Source organism: Carassius carassius, chromosome 3 (genome assembly GCF_963082965.1).
Source record: "Carassius carassius chromosome 3, fCarCar2.1, whole genome shotgun sequence".
Classification (NCBI taxonomy): Eukaryota; Metazoa; Chordata; class Actinopteri; order Cypriniformes; family Cyprinidae; genus Carassius; species Carassius carassius.
In genome coordinates this window covers 828,536-844,283 of record NC_081757.1, presented here as the reverse complement: position 1 = coordinate 844,283, position 15,748 = coordinate 828,536, and the positions used below count along the sequence as shown (strand labels likewise).

At 36.5% G+C, this 15,748-nt stretch overlaps 1 protein-coding gene across 1 annotated transcript; it reads right to left on the bottom strand.

Annotated features, from left to right (window-relative positions):
- Positions 1–1,715: 1,715 nt before the first annotated feature.
- On the bottom strand, positions 1,716–14,111 carry LOC132115661 (solute carrier family 12 member 3-like). The gene is made up of 26 exons (XM_059524075.1): positions 13,749–14,111; positions 13,518–13,607; positions 12,328–12,403; positions 12,084–12,179; positions 11,765–11,904; positions 10,624–10,734; positions 10,426–10,537; positions 8,780–8,910; positions 8,601–8,685; positions 8,325–8,485; positions 7,768–7,875; positions 7,544–7,667; positions 7,353–7,454; positions 6,186–6,341; positions 5,907–6,006; positions 5,721–5,832; positions 5,472–5,606; positions 5,270–5,376; positions 4,276–4,358; positions 4,100–4,180; positions 3,640–3,738; positions 3,402–3,513; positions 3,232–3,318; positions 2,992–3,124; positions 2,843–2,910; positions 1,716–2,469 (listed from the first exon to the last, which is right to left on the bottom strand). The coding sequence occupies exons 1-26, from the start codon at positions 13,995–13,997 to the stop codon at positions 2,331–2,333; spliced, it is 2,997 nt and encodes a 998-aa protein (XP_059380058.1). The 5' UTR covers positions 13,998–14,111; the 3' UTR covers positions 1,716–2,330.
- Between the last annotated feature and the right edge of the window lie 1,637 nt (positions 14,112–15,748).

Genomic DNA, 15,748 nt, shown 5'->3' with positions numbered 1-15,748 from the left:
CTCCTGAAATTCTATAGTAGAAGAAATACAAACCTAAATGGGTCAATAATTGTGCATCACATTTGACATATGAGTCAATAATTGTCCAAACATTGTTGAGATCTCTTCTAAAAGAGGAGACGTGAAATTACTTCAGAGCATTTCTCAGATCTGAGAAGCAGGAAACTCTAAGGCTCCGAAAGTTGTGAACACGCTGTCATGTCAGACATACAGTACATTCAGACCAGGGTTCAATTGTATTTGAAGGACAAGAGGTCAAATTGAGACACGCTGACATACACGTATTATGTGTTAAATTTTATGCATTCATTACTCTATTGCTAAATCAGTAGTTTGTTATGTTTTACAATTTGCATTATTACTTTTGCAAACAATTCATATACAAAACAATCTAATGAGCTGATTGAGGAGGGTTGAGTTCATTAGAGCAAACGGGTGATACTGGTTACTGAGAGCCATTCCAGCCCCTTCAGTTAAAGAGAAAGAACTGTGTGTATGGAGATGGAATGAGTGTGACTATTGAGAGAAGGTTTGGAGGATAAAAAAATATAAGATATAGATATTTCTGTTTAGTTGTTTTGGAGGAAAAGAGATACACTCGTCTGGGATTTATTGTTCTCTCTTGAAGATCTATGTTGGAATTTTTATGTGTTTTTGAGATGCATTAATTTCCAAACACCCAAAATAAATACTGAATATCAAACTAAATAACTTTCACACCTCTCTTCTTTTTTGATCACATAAGCCATACATTCATGTTTAATATTATATTTTTATAATACCTTTTTTCTTCTAAAAATAACATTTAGGAGGGGCATTTTTGTGCAGAAGTGAAAAGCATTGAACATAAATGTTTATGAAATTCATTACAGTGTTCTCTATCGCCATCAGTAGCAAATACGCAAGTTTATCAACTTAAAAAATAGCAATGTTACCACCTCCATACCGAGAAATGTCATTTCAAGTCTGTGAGTTTCTACTGTATGTGTGTGCATTTGTGTATGAAATATTGGGAGAAAAAAGTGATTAGTTAAAACTTCATTTCATTAGAAAAACATGACAATAGTTTGCCACCCTAATATTTGTTAATTGCCTGCTGAATGTCTTTTTGGTTTTTGGTTCTTTGGTTATTGTAGGTAACCCATAGAATAAAAAGTAATTTTTTCCCTCTTTATTGTAATTGTGGCCCTTAGAAGTGTGACAATAGACACAGGCCTAGAATATCTACAGTACAGACCACAAGTTTGAACACACCTTCTCATTCAAAGAGTTTTCTTTATTTTCATGACTATGAAAATTGTAGAGTCACACTGAAGGCATCAAGGGCTATTGGACCAAGAAGGAGAGTGATGGGGTGCTGCGCCAGATGACCTGGCCTCCACAGTCACCGGACCTGAACCCAATCGAGATGGTTTAGGGGTGAGCTGGACCACAGACTGAAGGAAAAAGGGCCAACAAGTGCTAAGCATCTCTCGGGGAACTCCTTCAAGACTGTTGGAAGACCATTTCAGGTGACTATCTCTTGAAGCTCATCAAGAGAATGCCAAGAGTGTGCAAAGCAGTAATCAAAGCAAAAGAAAACTCTTTGAATGAGAAGGTGTGTCCAAACTTTTGGTCTGTACTGTATATGCAAAAATCTGGTCCTGGTTCCAATGATGGACAGTGAACCACCACCATTTGCTAAAAATCATATGAAACCTTTTTTTCCCCCTTTCCTTTTTTCTGACCCTGCAGCATTGGCTGTCCACTGCTCCGGTTGTGTTTTTTTCACTACTCACTTTTATTTGTGAGCACTTGGATGGTTTAAATGCAGAGCACAGTTTCAAGGTATGGGACACCATACATGTCCTTTCCTTAACCCTAAACACTTTTGAGGCCACTGAGAAGCAAAATTCATATATTAAGTCTTTAGAGATGTGGTGCTAATTTTTATTTTTGACATTCATAAGCAGATAGAAAGCATACTTGCGATTCATAACAATAACCTAATAATATTACACATAATATAACACATTTGTTGACTCAAACTGCATGAAAGTTCTACCCTGAAATGAAGAATCTGAGAGCAGAAAAAGCACTTCCCTCCACCAGCCTAACTCTACTGCGTTTCTACTGTATCTCTATTCTATCTTTCTATCGAATCTGTTTGCCCTGTATCATCCTCAAAGATACAAACATGTGAGATAAATGTGCATTCATAGTAATACAGTCAATGCTCGAGAGGATTAAGCAGCTTATTTCAGTACAACAAGGTTCAGCATCTTTACATTGAAAGTAATATGCAGTAATAAATGTGTTTAAGGATGATCAGGCACATTAATGTGAGTGTTTTACTGACAGTAGAAGGTCATGACGTTCTCCTGGTTTCCTCGTATGAGCAGGGCAGGACAGTGGATACCGTAGCTCAGAGCGTCCAGCCAGGCCATATAGAGAGAACTAGGACAGGTGACATCAGGGACTGGAAGAGAACTGAAGCACACACACACATCATCTACCATCCAAATGTTTGGACACACTTGACTGAATTTGTTATGATCTCGAGGCCCTTTTATCTAAAGGCTTCTGCTTAAATGCTCAAGCATACTTGTATGTTTTCTTTTGTCTTTGCTGTTTGTCTGATTTATTTTATTCATTTCATAACTTATTTTGTTTAGAACTAGTATCAGGTACTAATTGGTTATTTAAGATGGCCATCCAGCTCTCAAGGATACCAAGGTACTCGTATTGGTTAAGCATGCTCTCAAAGGCCTGAACATGTTGAAAATGATGATCAGTTGTTTGTGATGTCACTCATTTGAACTCACTTTGAGACACTTTCAAGTCAACTAGTCTAAGTACTCACATTGCAACCAGAGCCGCGTTGACGGAGTTCTTCTTGATGATCTCGTTTAGTCGCAGCGTCCTCTCGATCTGAGCATGAATACAGGGTCATTCTGTTTAACTGATGCATCGCATTTGTTCAAAACCCCCCATCCTTGCAAACACACACACCTTTGGTTTTATGGCCTCCAGGTCTTTGTCAGACACTTTCCATGGACTCAGTCTCTTGAGCTCCTGTACGTCTCCTATGGCCTGTTCTTCACTCAGCCTGAAGGGGGCGATGGATTCCTCGTACCGCTGCAAACTACAGGAACAGAGAGGAAGAAAAGCACAACAGTTACTAATGGTATGTTCAAGTCATGGTATGTTTTTGTATTCATGTTCATGAGCATGTTTGTGCCCATTTCTTACTTTTTCGCTAGAGGAGGTTTATCCACGTCTGTTATTATGACGACGTCCTCGATCTCCAGCCGGAATCTCTTTAACAGCATCTTCATGCTAAAATGAGAAACACGCTGACTTGTCTGCAGATCAAAACAACAAAATAGTTACAAAAATGATGATAACGATGATCAACTCACTCTTTACGGTCTTCCTTTACGCTCTCCGGGTCTCCTAAGATAAACACTCTGAGTTTGGTCTTTTTCCACCGGTTTCTTCTGGTCAACAAATAAGGCACTAAAAGAGTCAGACCTGAAAGAGAGCAACGATGCTTCACAGTGAGAAAATAAATATGGACATTTTTAGAAATATCAAAACCAGTCCCAGCCCAGACCATTAAGAACCAATGGGTGCAAGGAGTTTAAATATAATTCTCACCTCCATCATCAGAGATCCAGTAGATGTCGATGCTTTTCCTGCCTTGTTTTGTCTGAAACACCGATTTGACCTGCTCGTCCGAGCCATCATCAGAAATATCTGAATGGGGAATGAAAAAGGAAAAGTTTCAAAAAAGGAGTTTTTTGAGGTCCATGGTCAAATCGAACCAAATGAAGCTTGATTGGAAAAAAACATTCAATGTACCCCATGTGCAGCTTTGCTGATTATAATTAAGTAATTCTGCCTGATTAAATATTTAAATTATTTTTATTCTTCTAATTATTTTAGAATATTGCATTCCCATTTTGAGGGTTACTCATAAAGCTTTTTTCTGTTGGCGTATCCATTCAGGGTTTTTAATTTGGTATCCCAAAAATCACTAACATTGTCACATCACTTCACTAACAGTGTCAACGAAGTAAAAGTGCACAATAAATAAGACCTCAGATGCATGATTCACCTGAATTCCGGTCGCTCTCATCCTTTTCGTATTGGGCTTCATCTGCTTCAAATGCCGGATTGTCAATTGCAGATGATCCGCCTTCAACAAAAAAACAAACCCACATAAGGCTTGGTTTAATGACTCTAACTATTGTCAATCCATTTTCTGGGCATCATACTGTATAAAACACACACCTGCACTATGCAGATTATCTGTTATATCCAATCCATCCATCATTCTCAGAATCGCAATGCCGTAGCTGGAGTCGAATGCATTGCTGTAAGAAAAACATGTATCAAAATACAAAGAAAAAAGTGCAACCAAAAAAACAGGCCGTATTCCACCTGAACAATAGACAACATCTCAGGACTACTTGCATAGATAACTTCTCAAAACTGTTCATCTATAAGTAGCACATTCATAAATCATTTTCTATCATGACAACTCTCAGAATATTTTAGCATGGTAATGGATATGACAGTTTTAATGTATTTGGTCTTGGTGGAATAGGTCTGCTACCCTGCTGCTGATGTTTGTTATTTCAGTCATTGTAGATTATTGCTGCTACATGAATTTGCAACTGCCAATGCAAGCGGCGATATGGTGCTGTGAGTATTTAAAACATGCTGCTTCTGCACAAATAGCATATAAAATAAACCGTAGCAGATCTACACAGGTGGAGCTGGGGAAGGTGGAGGGTTTCAGAGAAACTCTGAAAGAGCTCTGCAAGTGGATGTTAACCAGCCATTTAAATGTAAAGCAGGAAGCTTATTGGCTGCATATGCATATAAACCAATCAGTTTCTACCAAGTCGTTTAACTGCAGTCATGTTAAGACCCATCATCCTGTGCCATCTAGAGTTTTATAAAAGAACTAGGCTTTTTTCTATTAAACCTTACTTCTCAAAAATGATTTTCGGTAAAATAGCACATTTGCACATCAATGTTCATAAATCTATTTTCTTTATAGTTGTATTACCACATAGCTAGTATTGCATTCATGTATTGTCTATTCTATTTATTAATAGTGCTATATTTCTTTCTTTTCATTTCCTTAAATTATATGTATCTCTGTATCTTCTGCACTTGAAGCTCCTGACACCACGACAAATTTGTGTGTAAAAACCCTTGGCAATAAAGCTCTTTCTGATTCTGATTCTGATAAATGTGAACAGAAGCAGCAGCTCACCTGACGGTGTTGACGTAGTCCTGTAAGCTCTCCAGTTTACATTCCTGCCAGTTCATCTTGTATCCTAAAAACAGAGTGTTGGGCCTCAGTTTGCCGAGACCTGAAGCCTAGACAGATCATTGACGAGAAGAGCAAAGACTCAGAGAGAAGAACAAGATGACAAGAAGAAAGCGAGCAGATCTGAAGCTAGCGATGGTAGTACCTGCATGAGATTATGTGCGCCCTCTTTCAGACTGTCAGCGGTGAAGGACGTGTAGAAAGATCGAACTTTCCTCTGATTGAGCCAGTCCACCAGCATATCAGTGCTGTGCTGCGGGAAACTGGACTTCTCATCCTCCTGAGAGAGAGAGAGAGCAAGAAAACACCATCTCAAGTTTTGAAATAAATTATCTAATGTAGCAAGGATGCATTAAACTGTCAAATTTATCTGTATAAGATGAATGTTATGTACCATGATAATGTTCCCACAGATCATCAGGCTGGTGTTTTTGGTGAAAGTAGCCACAAAGTCCACGAGAGCGGGACGAGTGTTAGGAGGACCAGTCAGAACGAGACACTGAGGCCTAAGAGAAAGTGTTTATGCATGAATAGCTGGTGTATCTAGATCTGAAAAGGTCAGTTTGCTAATAATCTGTACCTGAAGTTTTTGACGTGGTCTTCAACACCAGTCAGAGCCATCGAGAAGGACAAAGCCATGTTGTAGAAACCTGCCTGATAAGACGTGCCCCAGTTTATCTCTGGACACACAATCAGACAAGATAACAAGGATGTCAGACAAGGGTGTTATATATATATATATATATATATATATATATAAAAAAAACGATTTTATTAAAAATATTTTTATTTATTTTGGTACTGAAATAGATTATTAAAATTGCTGAATTTTGCTGAACTGGTAAAGCGTGACACTCACTAGGTTTTGTATAACTAACGTAGCCAAGGAGGAAGAGCATGATACAGAAAGTGATGAGAGCGGCCCACCATGTGAACAGAAACATGAGGACGAATGACAAGATAGACCCAAACAGAGATGTCCATGGAGAATAGTAATGATACTCCGGCCTCCAACCTGCAAGAGAAAACAGCTATTACTTATTTTAATTCACCCCCTCAACAACTGATTGCTTCCTGTCTTCTTTCCTATCCTTCTTAGGACATCATACATTGCATTAATCAATAATAAGGCTCCATCTATTACAGTACAGCAAGCTTATTTTATGTCCCCTTTTCAGAAACTTGTGAGCTTGAAGGACCTGAAAGATAGGCGTTTCTTTGTTGTTGTTTTTTCTAACACTTTATTTTAAGGTGCCCTTGTTATACATGTTATATAATTACTATTAGAATAACAAATACATTATGCATAATTATAAACGCAATCACCCTAAGCCAAACCCTTATCCTAACCCTAACTAAAGTACATATAGTTAATTATTATTACTGAGTACTTTAATGTATAATTACACTAACAAGAACAGCTTAAAATAAAGTGTAACCCTTTCAATTGTAGTTACTTTGTTTATTTACAGAAACTTGGCGTGTCCATAGATTAAGTGTGAGGAAGCAGTGACATAAATGGACCAAAGCCTACTTTAAACCCAATTGTCAAACCCTCAATGAAGACTTTTAAATCTTTATTTGCATCCATTTATTACTAATCAAATTACAGTGCATGCATAATTCAGGTATCATAAGCAGGTCGATATTTTATCATTGTTTTTCCAAGCACATTTTACAAATCCAAACCACATTTTGTATAAACATAATTATGATCAGAATATCAATTTGCCTAATAATTATGCTTGCACTATCTTTAGATATCTATCATTAGCACAATGTGACGAGGATTACATTTACATTTATTCATTTAGCTGACGCTTTTATCCAAAGCGACTTACAATTAATTGCTATATATGTCAGAGGTTGCATGCCTCTGGAGCAACTAGGGGTTACGTGTCTTGCTCATTGACACATTGGTGTCACACAGTGGATTTGAACCCGGGTCTCTCACGCCAAAGGCATGTGTCTTATCCACTGCGCCAACATCACCCCAGCAGGATGATGCTGATAATCGGGTTCTCACCGGGTGATTGGGTGATCGACGCATGGAAGGTGCTGAAGTTGATCAGGCCGTAAGAGCAGAGGAAGAAGTTGGAGATCAGAGGAGCGATTGTGTTCAGGTCACCTGAAAACATCAACATGACACCAATCATTAAAGTGTCCTCAGAGAGAGACACTTCTGAGCCTCTGATCTGGAGAAGATTCAGGACTCACCGATGAGGATGAAAGCCATAGCGATGCTAAACATGAGACAGTAGCCTCGTAGAGGTTCATTGTTTTTCCCGTAACCTTTTCCGAAGAAGCCGATGAAGGGGTAGATGTTATCCTTACACAAACACTGTAACAACAAAAAAACTCTATCTTTTTATAATCTGTTATATTTCACTGCATGTTGGATGAACAATAGTAAAAAAAAAAAAAAACTCTGAACTGCCTACCTGGAAAATTTTGGGAGCAGACACCAGGAAACCCAGCGCCGATGACAAGGTGGCAGCAAAGACGCCAATGGTGATCAAAATACCCCATCCTGAAACAGTGGTAAGAATCTGGAGGAAAAACAGAAATCATTCTTCTTCCATCATCCCTTATATCCATCCACATATATATCCACATCGCTTCACAGTCATAAGTGTTCACCAAACTTAACGTAAATAGCACACAGTAAAAGTTTCATATTTTCACTTGGGTCTGTGCTTTGAGATATAAATCAAGTAACAATTATTACAAGTTGAAAAAAAGGGCAGACAAGAACTAATTTAAAATATTAATAAAAGCTATAATATATAATTTTTACTAAAATAACATTGTTTGGGTATAAAATTAAGAGTGAATGCATGCATATTGTGATTTAATTAAAGAGATGTGGTTATATGGCTTTCAATTAAATATTACTCGCAAAGTTAAAATGCAATAATTATCGATGCATTGCGAAACTGATGAAACACAAAGGGAGCTGGCTGTTTTATTGATTAATCAACAGGGCCGATGCACTCACCCGCAAGTTGTTTGCCAGTCCATGGCTACATGTGCGGTTCTGTTCACACCGGTCAAAATTCCAGCCTAATTTACAGCCTAGGCCGCTGCACTGGGTGGTGAAATTGTTCAGGGCTAAACTATCGTTCACATTCCCAGAAGCGTCTCTTACAACAGTTGCAGCTGAGAGAGAAGAGAGGAAATTGCTTTGGTGAGCCTTTCGCCAAACAAGACATATTTTCTTTAATTTCATAATTGTTTTTAATGCAACACAATACAACAGAATGTCTAGTCTCACCACATGTGATTGAGATCAGTAAATAGCTCAAGGTGGTCCAGAGTATGGCCAGCAGGGTCCCTTTAGGAATCCCACCAGTCGGATCCTGGAATAACATGGAAATACCCACATCGCTTAGCGCTTTAAATTCGCTTTGAATTTCATTATTTAAATGCTTCACCTGCAAAAAATAAAATAACCTTGAGATCTCCACAGATGTTGACTCCAGACAGAATTCCTGTGGCAGCTGGAAAGAAGATGGCGAACAACCTGAAGAAATATCCATTTGGGCCTCGGTAAGAAGGCAGCAGATTCTCCACGAAGATGTCACCTGGAAGAAGAAAACGGTGGGTTTTGCTGCTCCTTCCCCAAGCCCTCATTACTGTTTCTAATCTATATCTAAATCAGATCACATAAGAGTGATTCTATAACTGCAGGTACATTTGGTGTCCGAAGTCTTTTTTTTTCTTCTTTTTTTTTTGTCAAATGGTTATATTTCTAATTATTTCAATACTTTGTTACTCATTGTTATGAATTACAAGATGTTACAGTCCATAACAGTTTGTTTATTTATTTGTGTCACAGTGCATTTTTTCCATCAAGTATCACTCTGCAATCAAAATAGTGTATTGTACTTTTCTTTTGGAAATATTTCATTCATTTTATTTATAAAAACCCTAAAGAGTAATTTACCATTAATTTACCATTATATATATATATATATATATATATATATATATATATATATATATATATATATATATATATATATATATATATATATATATTAGTTTTATTTTTTTTTCTCTCTTTTTCTTATGAAAATGTGTGTCCTTAAATCTTGCATCAACTCTGTTACCATTCCATACTTTGCTTTTAAATTAGTGGAATTATCTCCCACAACTATGTAAGATACAGGACATGATGTCACTTCACTGTTAGGATCTGAAGAACTGTAAACTCTATGTGCACTCGGTAAGAACATATTTTAATCGAAAAAGTCCTAATTTATAAAGTGTCAAATCTGTTACCACCGTTTTAAAAGGAAAACAGATATTTTTTCATTGATCACACTTTGTGTTATTTAAACCTCTTTTAATAATAATTTCAGTAGTCCCATGTGCTCTTAGCATTTATGCTAGCAAGTGGAGTTTTTGGCAAAAAATAAAGAAAATTGTCAATTCTGTTACCGTTAAACTCTGTTACCAAGGTAGAGTAACAAGGCTGACAATGAAGTAACAGAACTGAGAGTCCATTGGACAATTCTGTTTCTTTACAACTCTTTTACTTAAAGGGTAAGCTCTGTTTATGAAATATTTTCACACACACACAAACAAATAGCTGTTTAAAATTAAATAAGCATTATTGATTTAATTTCCACCCTTATAATATTTCGATAACATTTCTTTTTTTTTAAATGGATATTGTATAAAGACAGTTATGTGCAGACATAAGTATTTTTATTAAATTTTTAAGGTGTGCATAGGTGAAATATTATCTCAGTTTCAATTGATGGAATGTAAGGACTGTTTGTCTAATAAAACAAGAATAATTTTTCCTGTTATGATTTATTGTATTTTCTACACATTGGCCAACTTGTCTGTAACAGAGTTGACAAACAATACCATAAAGCCATCTGTTTTTTGTTTTTTTCATTAATAGTAAAAAAAAGGAAGTAACTTGTGTTTGGCAAGCATTGAATTGTTAAAATTAAAATATGTTCTCAGTAATAATAATAATAATAAAAAAATCAAAACTTTCTGCAATGCCAAATATTTCACCAATTATAGAATCACTCATATATGGGCACTCGTAGTCTTATTAGATCAGGATCTCGTGTACTCACCACGGTATCCGAAAAATCCCACAGACTCCTTTTCTGTGTTGGGAGGAATGACTGTCCCCACAAAATAATTAATTAAGGACAGCATGATGGCAATGAAGAATAGGATCTGAGCCTGGGGTGGAGTGAAAACCAAGCAAACAGTTGTGTTAAAAGAAGCAATATTGGGAAATGTGCAAAAGCAGCAGAAGAGGAACATACCTTCGCCTCCCAAGCCATTCCAGCAAATGTAATGCAGAGGAGAATGACGACAGTAATTGCCCCAATGATCCTCACATCATTGACATCGTCCACCATCTGAGATTTAAAGTCCTGAGAAGATTTTGTCGTCAGTTCACTTGGAGCTCAACTGTAGTTACTATAATTTACTTTTATTTATTTTTCCACATTTAAACGGATCATTAACTGAGAAAACAAAATTCTCTTGATCTTTTGACATATAAGAGGTCATTGTCTTATAAAACATCTTGCAAGTTTCAGAACTCAACAGTTTCTCATTGGTCTAAAAACAGCTTTTACTGAAGGCATTCTGATAAAATGAATTTTCTAATCTATGATGTAATAGTGTTGATAAGCACCGCCTCCACAGAAGATCAATGCCTGTCTACATCACTTCATGTTTAGCCCCGCCCACCAATTTGCTCATGTAGTGAAATTAAAGAGAGGGATGAAAGCAGGGTGTATGTTTTATATTTTGCTTGATAAATCTTAAGAATTTTGAACCTAAATCACAGCAGTTTCCATCTATGAGGAATGTATGCTCTTAGACATAATATTAGCCAATCAAAGCAGTGGTCGTTTACTTCTGAGTCTACAATCACCCACGCTTATTCAAACAGAGCGTTCTGATGAGGGCGAGGGGTTTAAAACAGGACAGAAAATAGCCTATTACATCTAAATTATTATGTTTTTTTTATGTAAAAACCTTGATGACATTATAAATAGACCACACAGAACAGAACAAAAAAAAACAAAGGCAGTTCATGACCCCTTTAACTTTTGTCTTTGCTTTTTGGGAAAATTGACCAAAAATATTGGCGCCCCCGAAAGAACATGAAATCAGAGGAAAAATAGTATTTCAGTACTTTTGTGTTCTTCTTAGAAACTTTGCATTAAAAAGTCTGAGAACACACCTGAACTTTGTATATGCTTGTTCAAGCAACCAAATCAAACTTATAAAGAATGAGGAGTCACTCTTAATCTCCCTCATCATGCTGTCAAATGTTGTAACTATTTGAATGGATTTTGTGTTTTAAAAGTGTAGTGTTGTGTGTGTTTTTTTTCTCCCTAAAAAGCTGCTTTCTGAATTTCCCACAAGCCCAACAATGTGTTCATGTCTCACTTTGAGAAGATCTCTGACGGTCTCTGCAAACCCCACTGTGTGGAGCGCACAGGCGATAGCATTGGCGAACGCAAAGAGCAAACCGATGGGCGCTCCGAGCTCCGGACCCAGACTCCGAGAGATCATGAAGTACGTGCCACCTGGAGGAAAGATCACAGATGAACCTCCCAGTGCAGTTTTAACTTAACAAATTGGCTTTGCTTGTTGAAATGATACATCTCACTAAATGTGTTTAAGAAAAATGACCAACATGAAGTTAAATGCCTAATTTACTTAAAATTTGTTGCTGTTTTTAAGGTGAATAATTAGTTTAACTCACCAGAGTAGATCTTCCCGTTGGTGGAGATTGCTGACACAGACGTTGCTGTGATTGTTGTGACGATGATGGACATGAAGATGATGACGTAAGTCAGAACTGCAAGTAGAAATGAAAGAATGGCATGTCAGATTACTTTAGATTAGGCCTTGATACTTTTAATTCTCAGAAGGTGGAAATATTCCACTGTTAGTTGATTTAATGAAGTGTCTTGAACTGAATTAAACCAGCTGGAGGACTGACTCACTGAGTCCGGCTTGAGACGTGATCCATGGCAGTCTCAGGTACATAATGACTCCCCAGATATTCAACATAGCACGAATCTGAAACCCAGTCATAGCAAAAGCATGAGTGGTGCATGAATGTATTTCCTTAATATTCCTTAAAAAACAAGACAGGTTCGTATTTCACTGCACATTTAAAATAGAGAAATAAGACATTCCATTCCAAGGAAATTATTTAGTTTAATAATAAAATAAATTTTAGTGGCAATCATCATCTTTGATTATATTATATAATGCTTTTCATTAAATATGATTGTAATACATTACAATTAATGCAGAGACACATATTTGGAAGGTATACTGATGTGTATAATAATGGCTAACTAAGAATGGTTTCATGCCACAACTGAAACCAAACAAAAACTCAACAGACCTGAACAAATCACATAGATGACTGATTTTGCTTTTACAAAAGGCAAATTTCACTGATGAGTGAGAAACATGTATCCTAATTAGCTACGCAAGAGACGATGCAAATCCCTCAGAGGACCTGAAACAATACACAGCACTACCAAACTTTGCTATAACTTCGATTGCAACATAAAATAAATGCTGTTAATAGTGTTCATCTTCTGTTTGACTATGTCTTTAATTGATTTTTCCGTACATTTCTGCCATATGTACATAAAGTGACAGTAACCACTGATACGCTACCACTAAATATTGTAGAAACGTAATTTCTGTAAAGTTGCTTTGCAATGATTTCGTGAAAATCGTGATACAAATAATCTTAAATTGAATCTATCCCTGTTAAGCACGTTTTTTGCAGTATTTTTTACTGTACTGATGACTATATAAAACAAAGAATGATATTGTATTTACATTCAGTCATTTAGCAGATGCTTTTATCCAAAGTGATATATGGTATTTTAATGTATTTTATTGTACGGCCCAAAAACGGGATTTATTTTTCAGCATAAACTTAAAATGTTCATATGCATTATGATAATGACAATTTTGTGGGAGATATACATGTACATGACATTCCCACTCAATAATTCTTTAATGTTTATGTTCACTGAGAAAGACATCTGGCAGATTTCTTGGAAAATCTGATCGCAGACTTAAGCATTACTGTAGCTCACCATTTAACATATTGGAGAAACAACTAGAAATGTTAATACAATCACATAAATGATTGTTGATTTCTCACCATGACTCCCAGAACCCATCCAAAGCGAACAAGCTTGACTTTGGGCCGTCCATCTTCCTCTGGTGGTGGAGGAAGATCATCAGGCTCCGGCTGTTGACAGGAACATCCAGAGAATCAACGTCAAAATCAAAACCATATAAATGCAATCTTTGTGCGTATTATACACTTATGTTAAGAAGCTTACTTAGGCATGCAGCTTCTTTCAAATGACCACTTCTGGAGTTTACTTACTGGTTTGCGCAGAACATCCAGTGATGGTCTGGTTTTTTTTATACGTCCAGCCCAAGTATCTTTGGCATAAAAGTCATATTTTGGCACGGGATCGAGTGGATTGAAGAATGACACTTTTCTCATATCATTCTCCTTCCCATAATCAGTCTCCCCCATATCCACGGTAACGACTCCTTGAGGTGGGCCATTGTTTTCCGGACGGCGCAGACCTGGGATTCGGTTCCTGATGCGATCAATAAATTTGGACATTGTGGACTTTCTAGAACTTTAAACTTAAAAAAAAAACTTTCCTATTTAAGTTTCAGTAGAGTACACAGATTGATCCAAAGAATCCACGGATCCAACACATCTACGGAGTGTAGATGAACAGACCTTCTTCTGTCAGAAAATGAGTTGCATTTTCTTTTATACCTTAACTGAGCCTACTTACACACACCCATTATTAGACATACACAAACAAAATCGCTCCAAAACCATGACTGGCAGTTCTTTGTATTGTGTCCACTTCAGAAAGTCTTCTTCAGAAACATCAACAGACTGGTTTCTCAACATCTGTCACATAAAGAGTTTGTCTTCCAACATGTTAATTTGGGATATCCTTCATTCAAAGTGAGCATCATACACTAAATGATTACAGATTATTATCACTAGTAAAAAAAAAAAAGTTCAAGTGAGAGATACTTGCTCCTTATATAAATAACCAACTCTATCTCAAATGGCACCAAAATGTCTCAAATCATTCGATGATTGTCATCCGGTAAGACAAGGGTCTTTAAAGTTGAGTGACATATTAAGCATATAGACTTTGATATTAATAGAAACTAACCATATTATGATTAAAAACATCCACTTTTTAACTTTACTGTAAGTGGAAAACTAAACATATACTTGAACTTAAGCTTCAAGTTTACAAAAAAAAAATCACAATTTATTTTTAAATGGAGAGTTCAGAGCCACTAAAGTTTTGTTCTCTAGTAAAGTTCAAATGTAATATATAAGCAACGGTTCCACGTACAAGAATAAGCAATGTACAGTGAAACATTTAAAATTGTTTATAAGATTTATGTGTATATATATATATACAGACCAAAAGTTTGGACACACCTTCTCATTCAAAGAGTTTTCTTTATTTTCATGACTATGAAAATTGTAGATTCACACTGAAGGCATCAAAACTATGAATTAACACATGTGGAATTATATATGGTATTATATACGTAACAAAAAAGTGTGAAACAACTGAAAATATGTCATATTCTAGGTTCTTCAAAGTAGCCACCTTTTGCTTTGATTACTGCTTTGCACACTCTTGGCATTCTCTTGATGAGCTTCAAGAGGTAGTCACCTGAAATGGTCTTCCAACAGTCTTGAAGGAGTTCCCCGAGAGATGCTTAGCACTTGTTGGCCCTTTTTCCTTCACTCTTTTTGTAAAAAAAAATCTGTATTGACAATTTGCACATCTATGTTGACGTGCCATATTTTTGTCCCGTGCTAGTATCACTGTCAATTGCAGTTTCGGGAGTGAATCATGCATTTATTTGTAGATGTCATTTCTAAAACTTTGCAGCATGTTAAGTCCTCTTGGAAGCATGTTCTTGATTTAGTTTCAGGGTGCTTATATTTATATTTGACTTTGATGGTTTTTGTTTGTTTGTTTGTTTTTACCCATGTTTTGACTCTTGACTTTGTTTTTATGCAGTACCGCTGTGGACCCCTGGTTGAAGACCCTTGCTGTAAGAGTTTGGAGCTATATAATGAATGTGAAGAGCAGATTAGATCACTTGATGAGAAATGTCTGAGTTCATACTGAAACTTCTGATGGTAGACTTTGGTATCCTGGCGAACCTGAGTACAATCTGACACATCAAGTTTTCTTGTTAAACTCTATGTGACACACATCTTTTCTCAGCAGAAAAATCTTAGGAAAACTTTTCAGATGTTTAGACTTCCCCGACCAAAAAGTCTCAATCTGCCTTTTAAAGTCACTGCCTAAGAAAAAT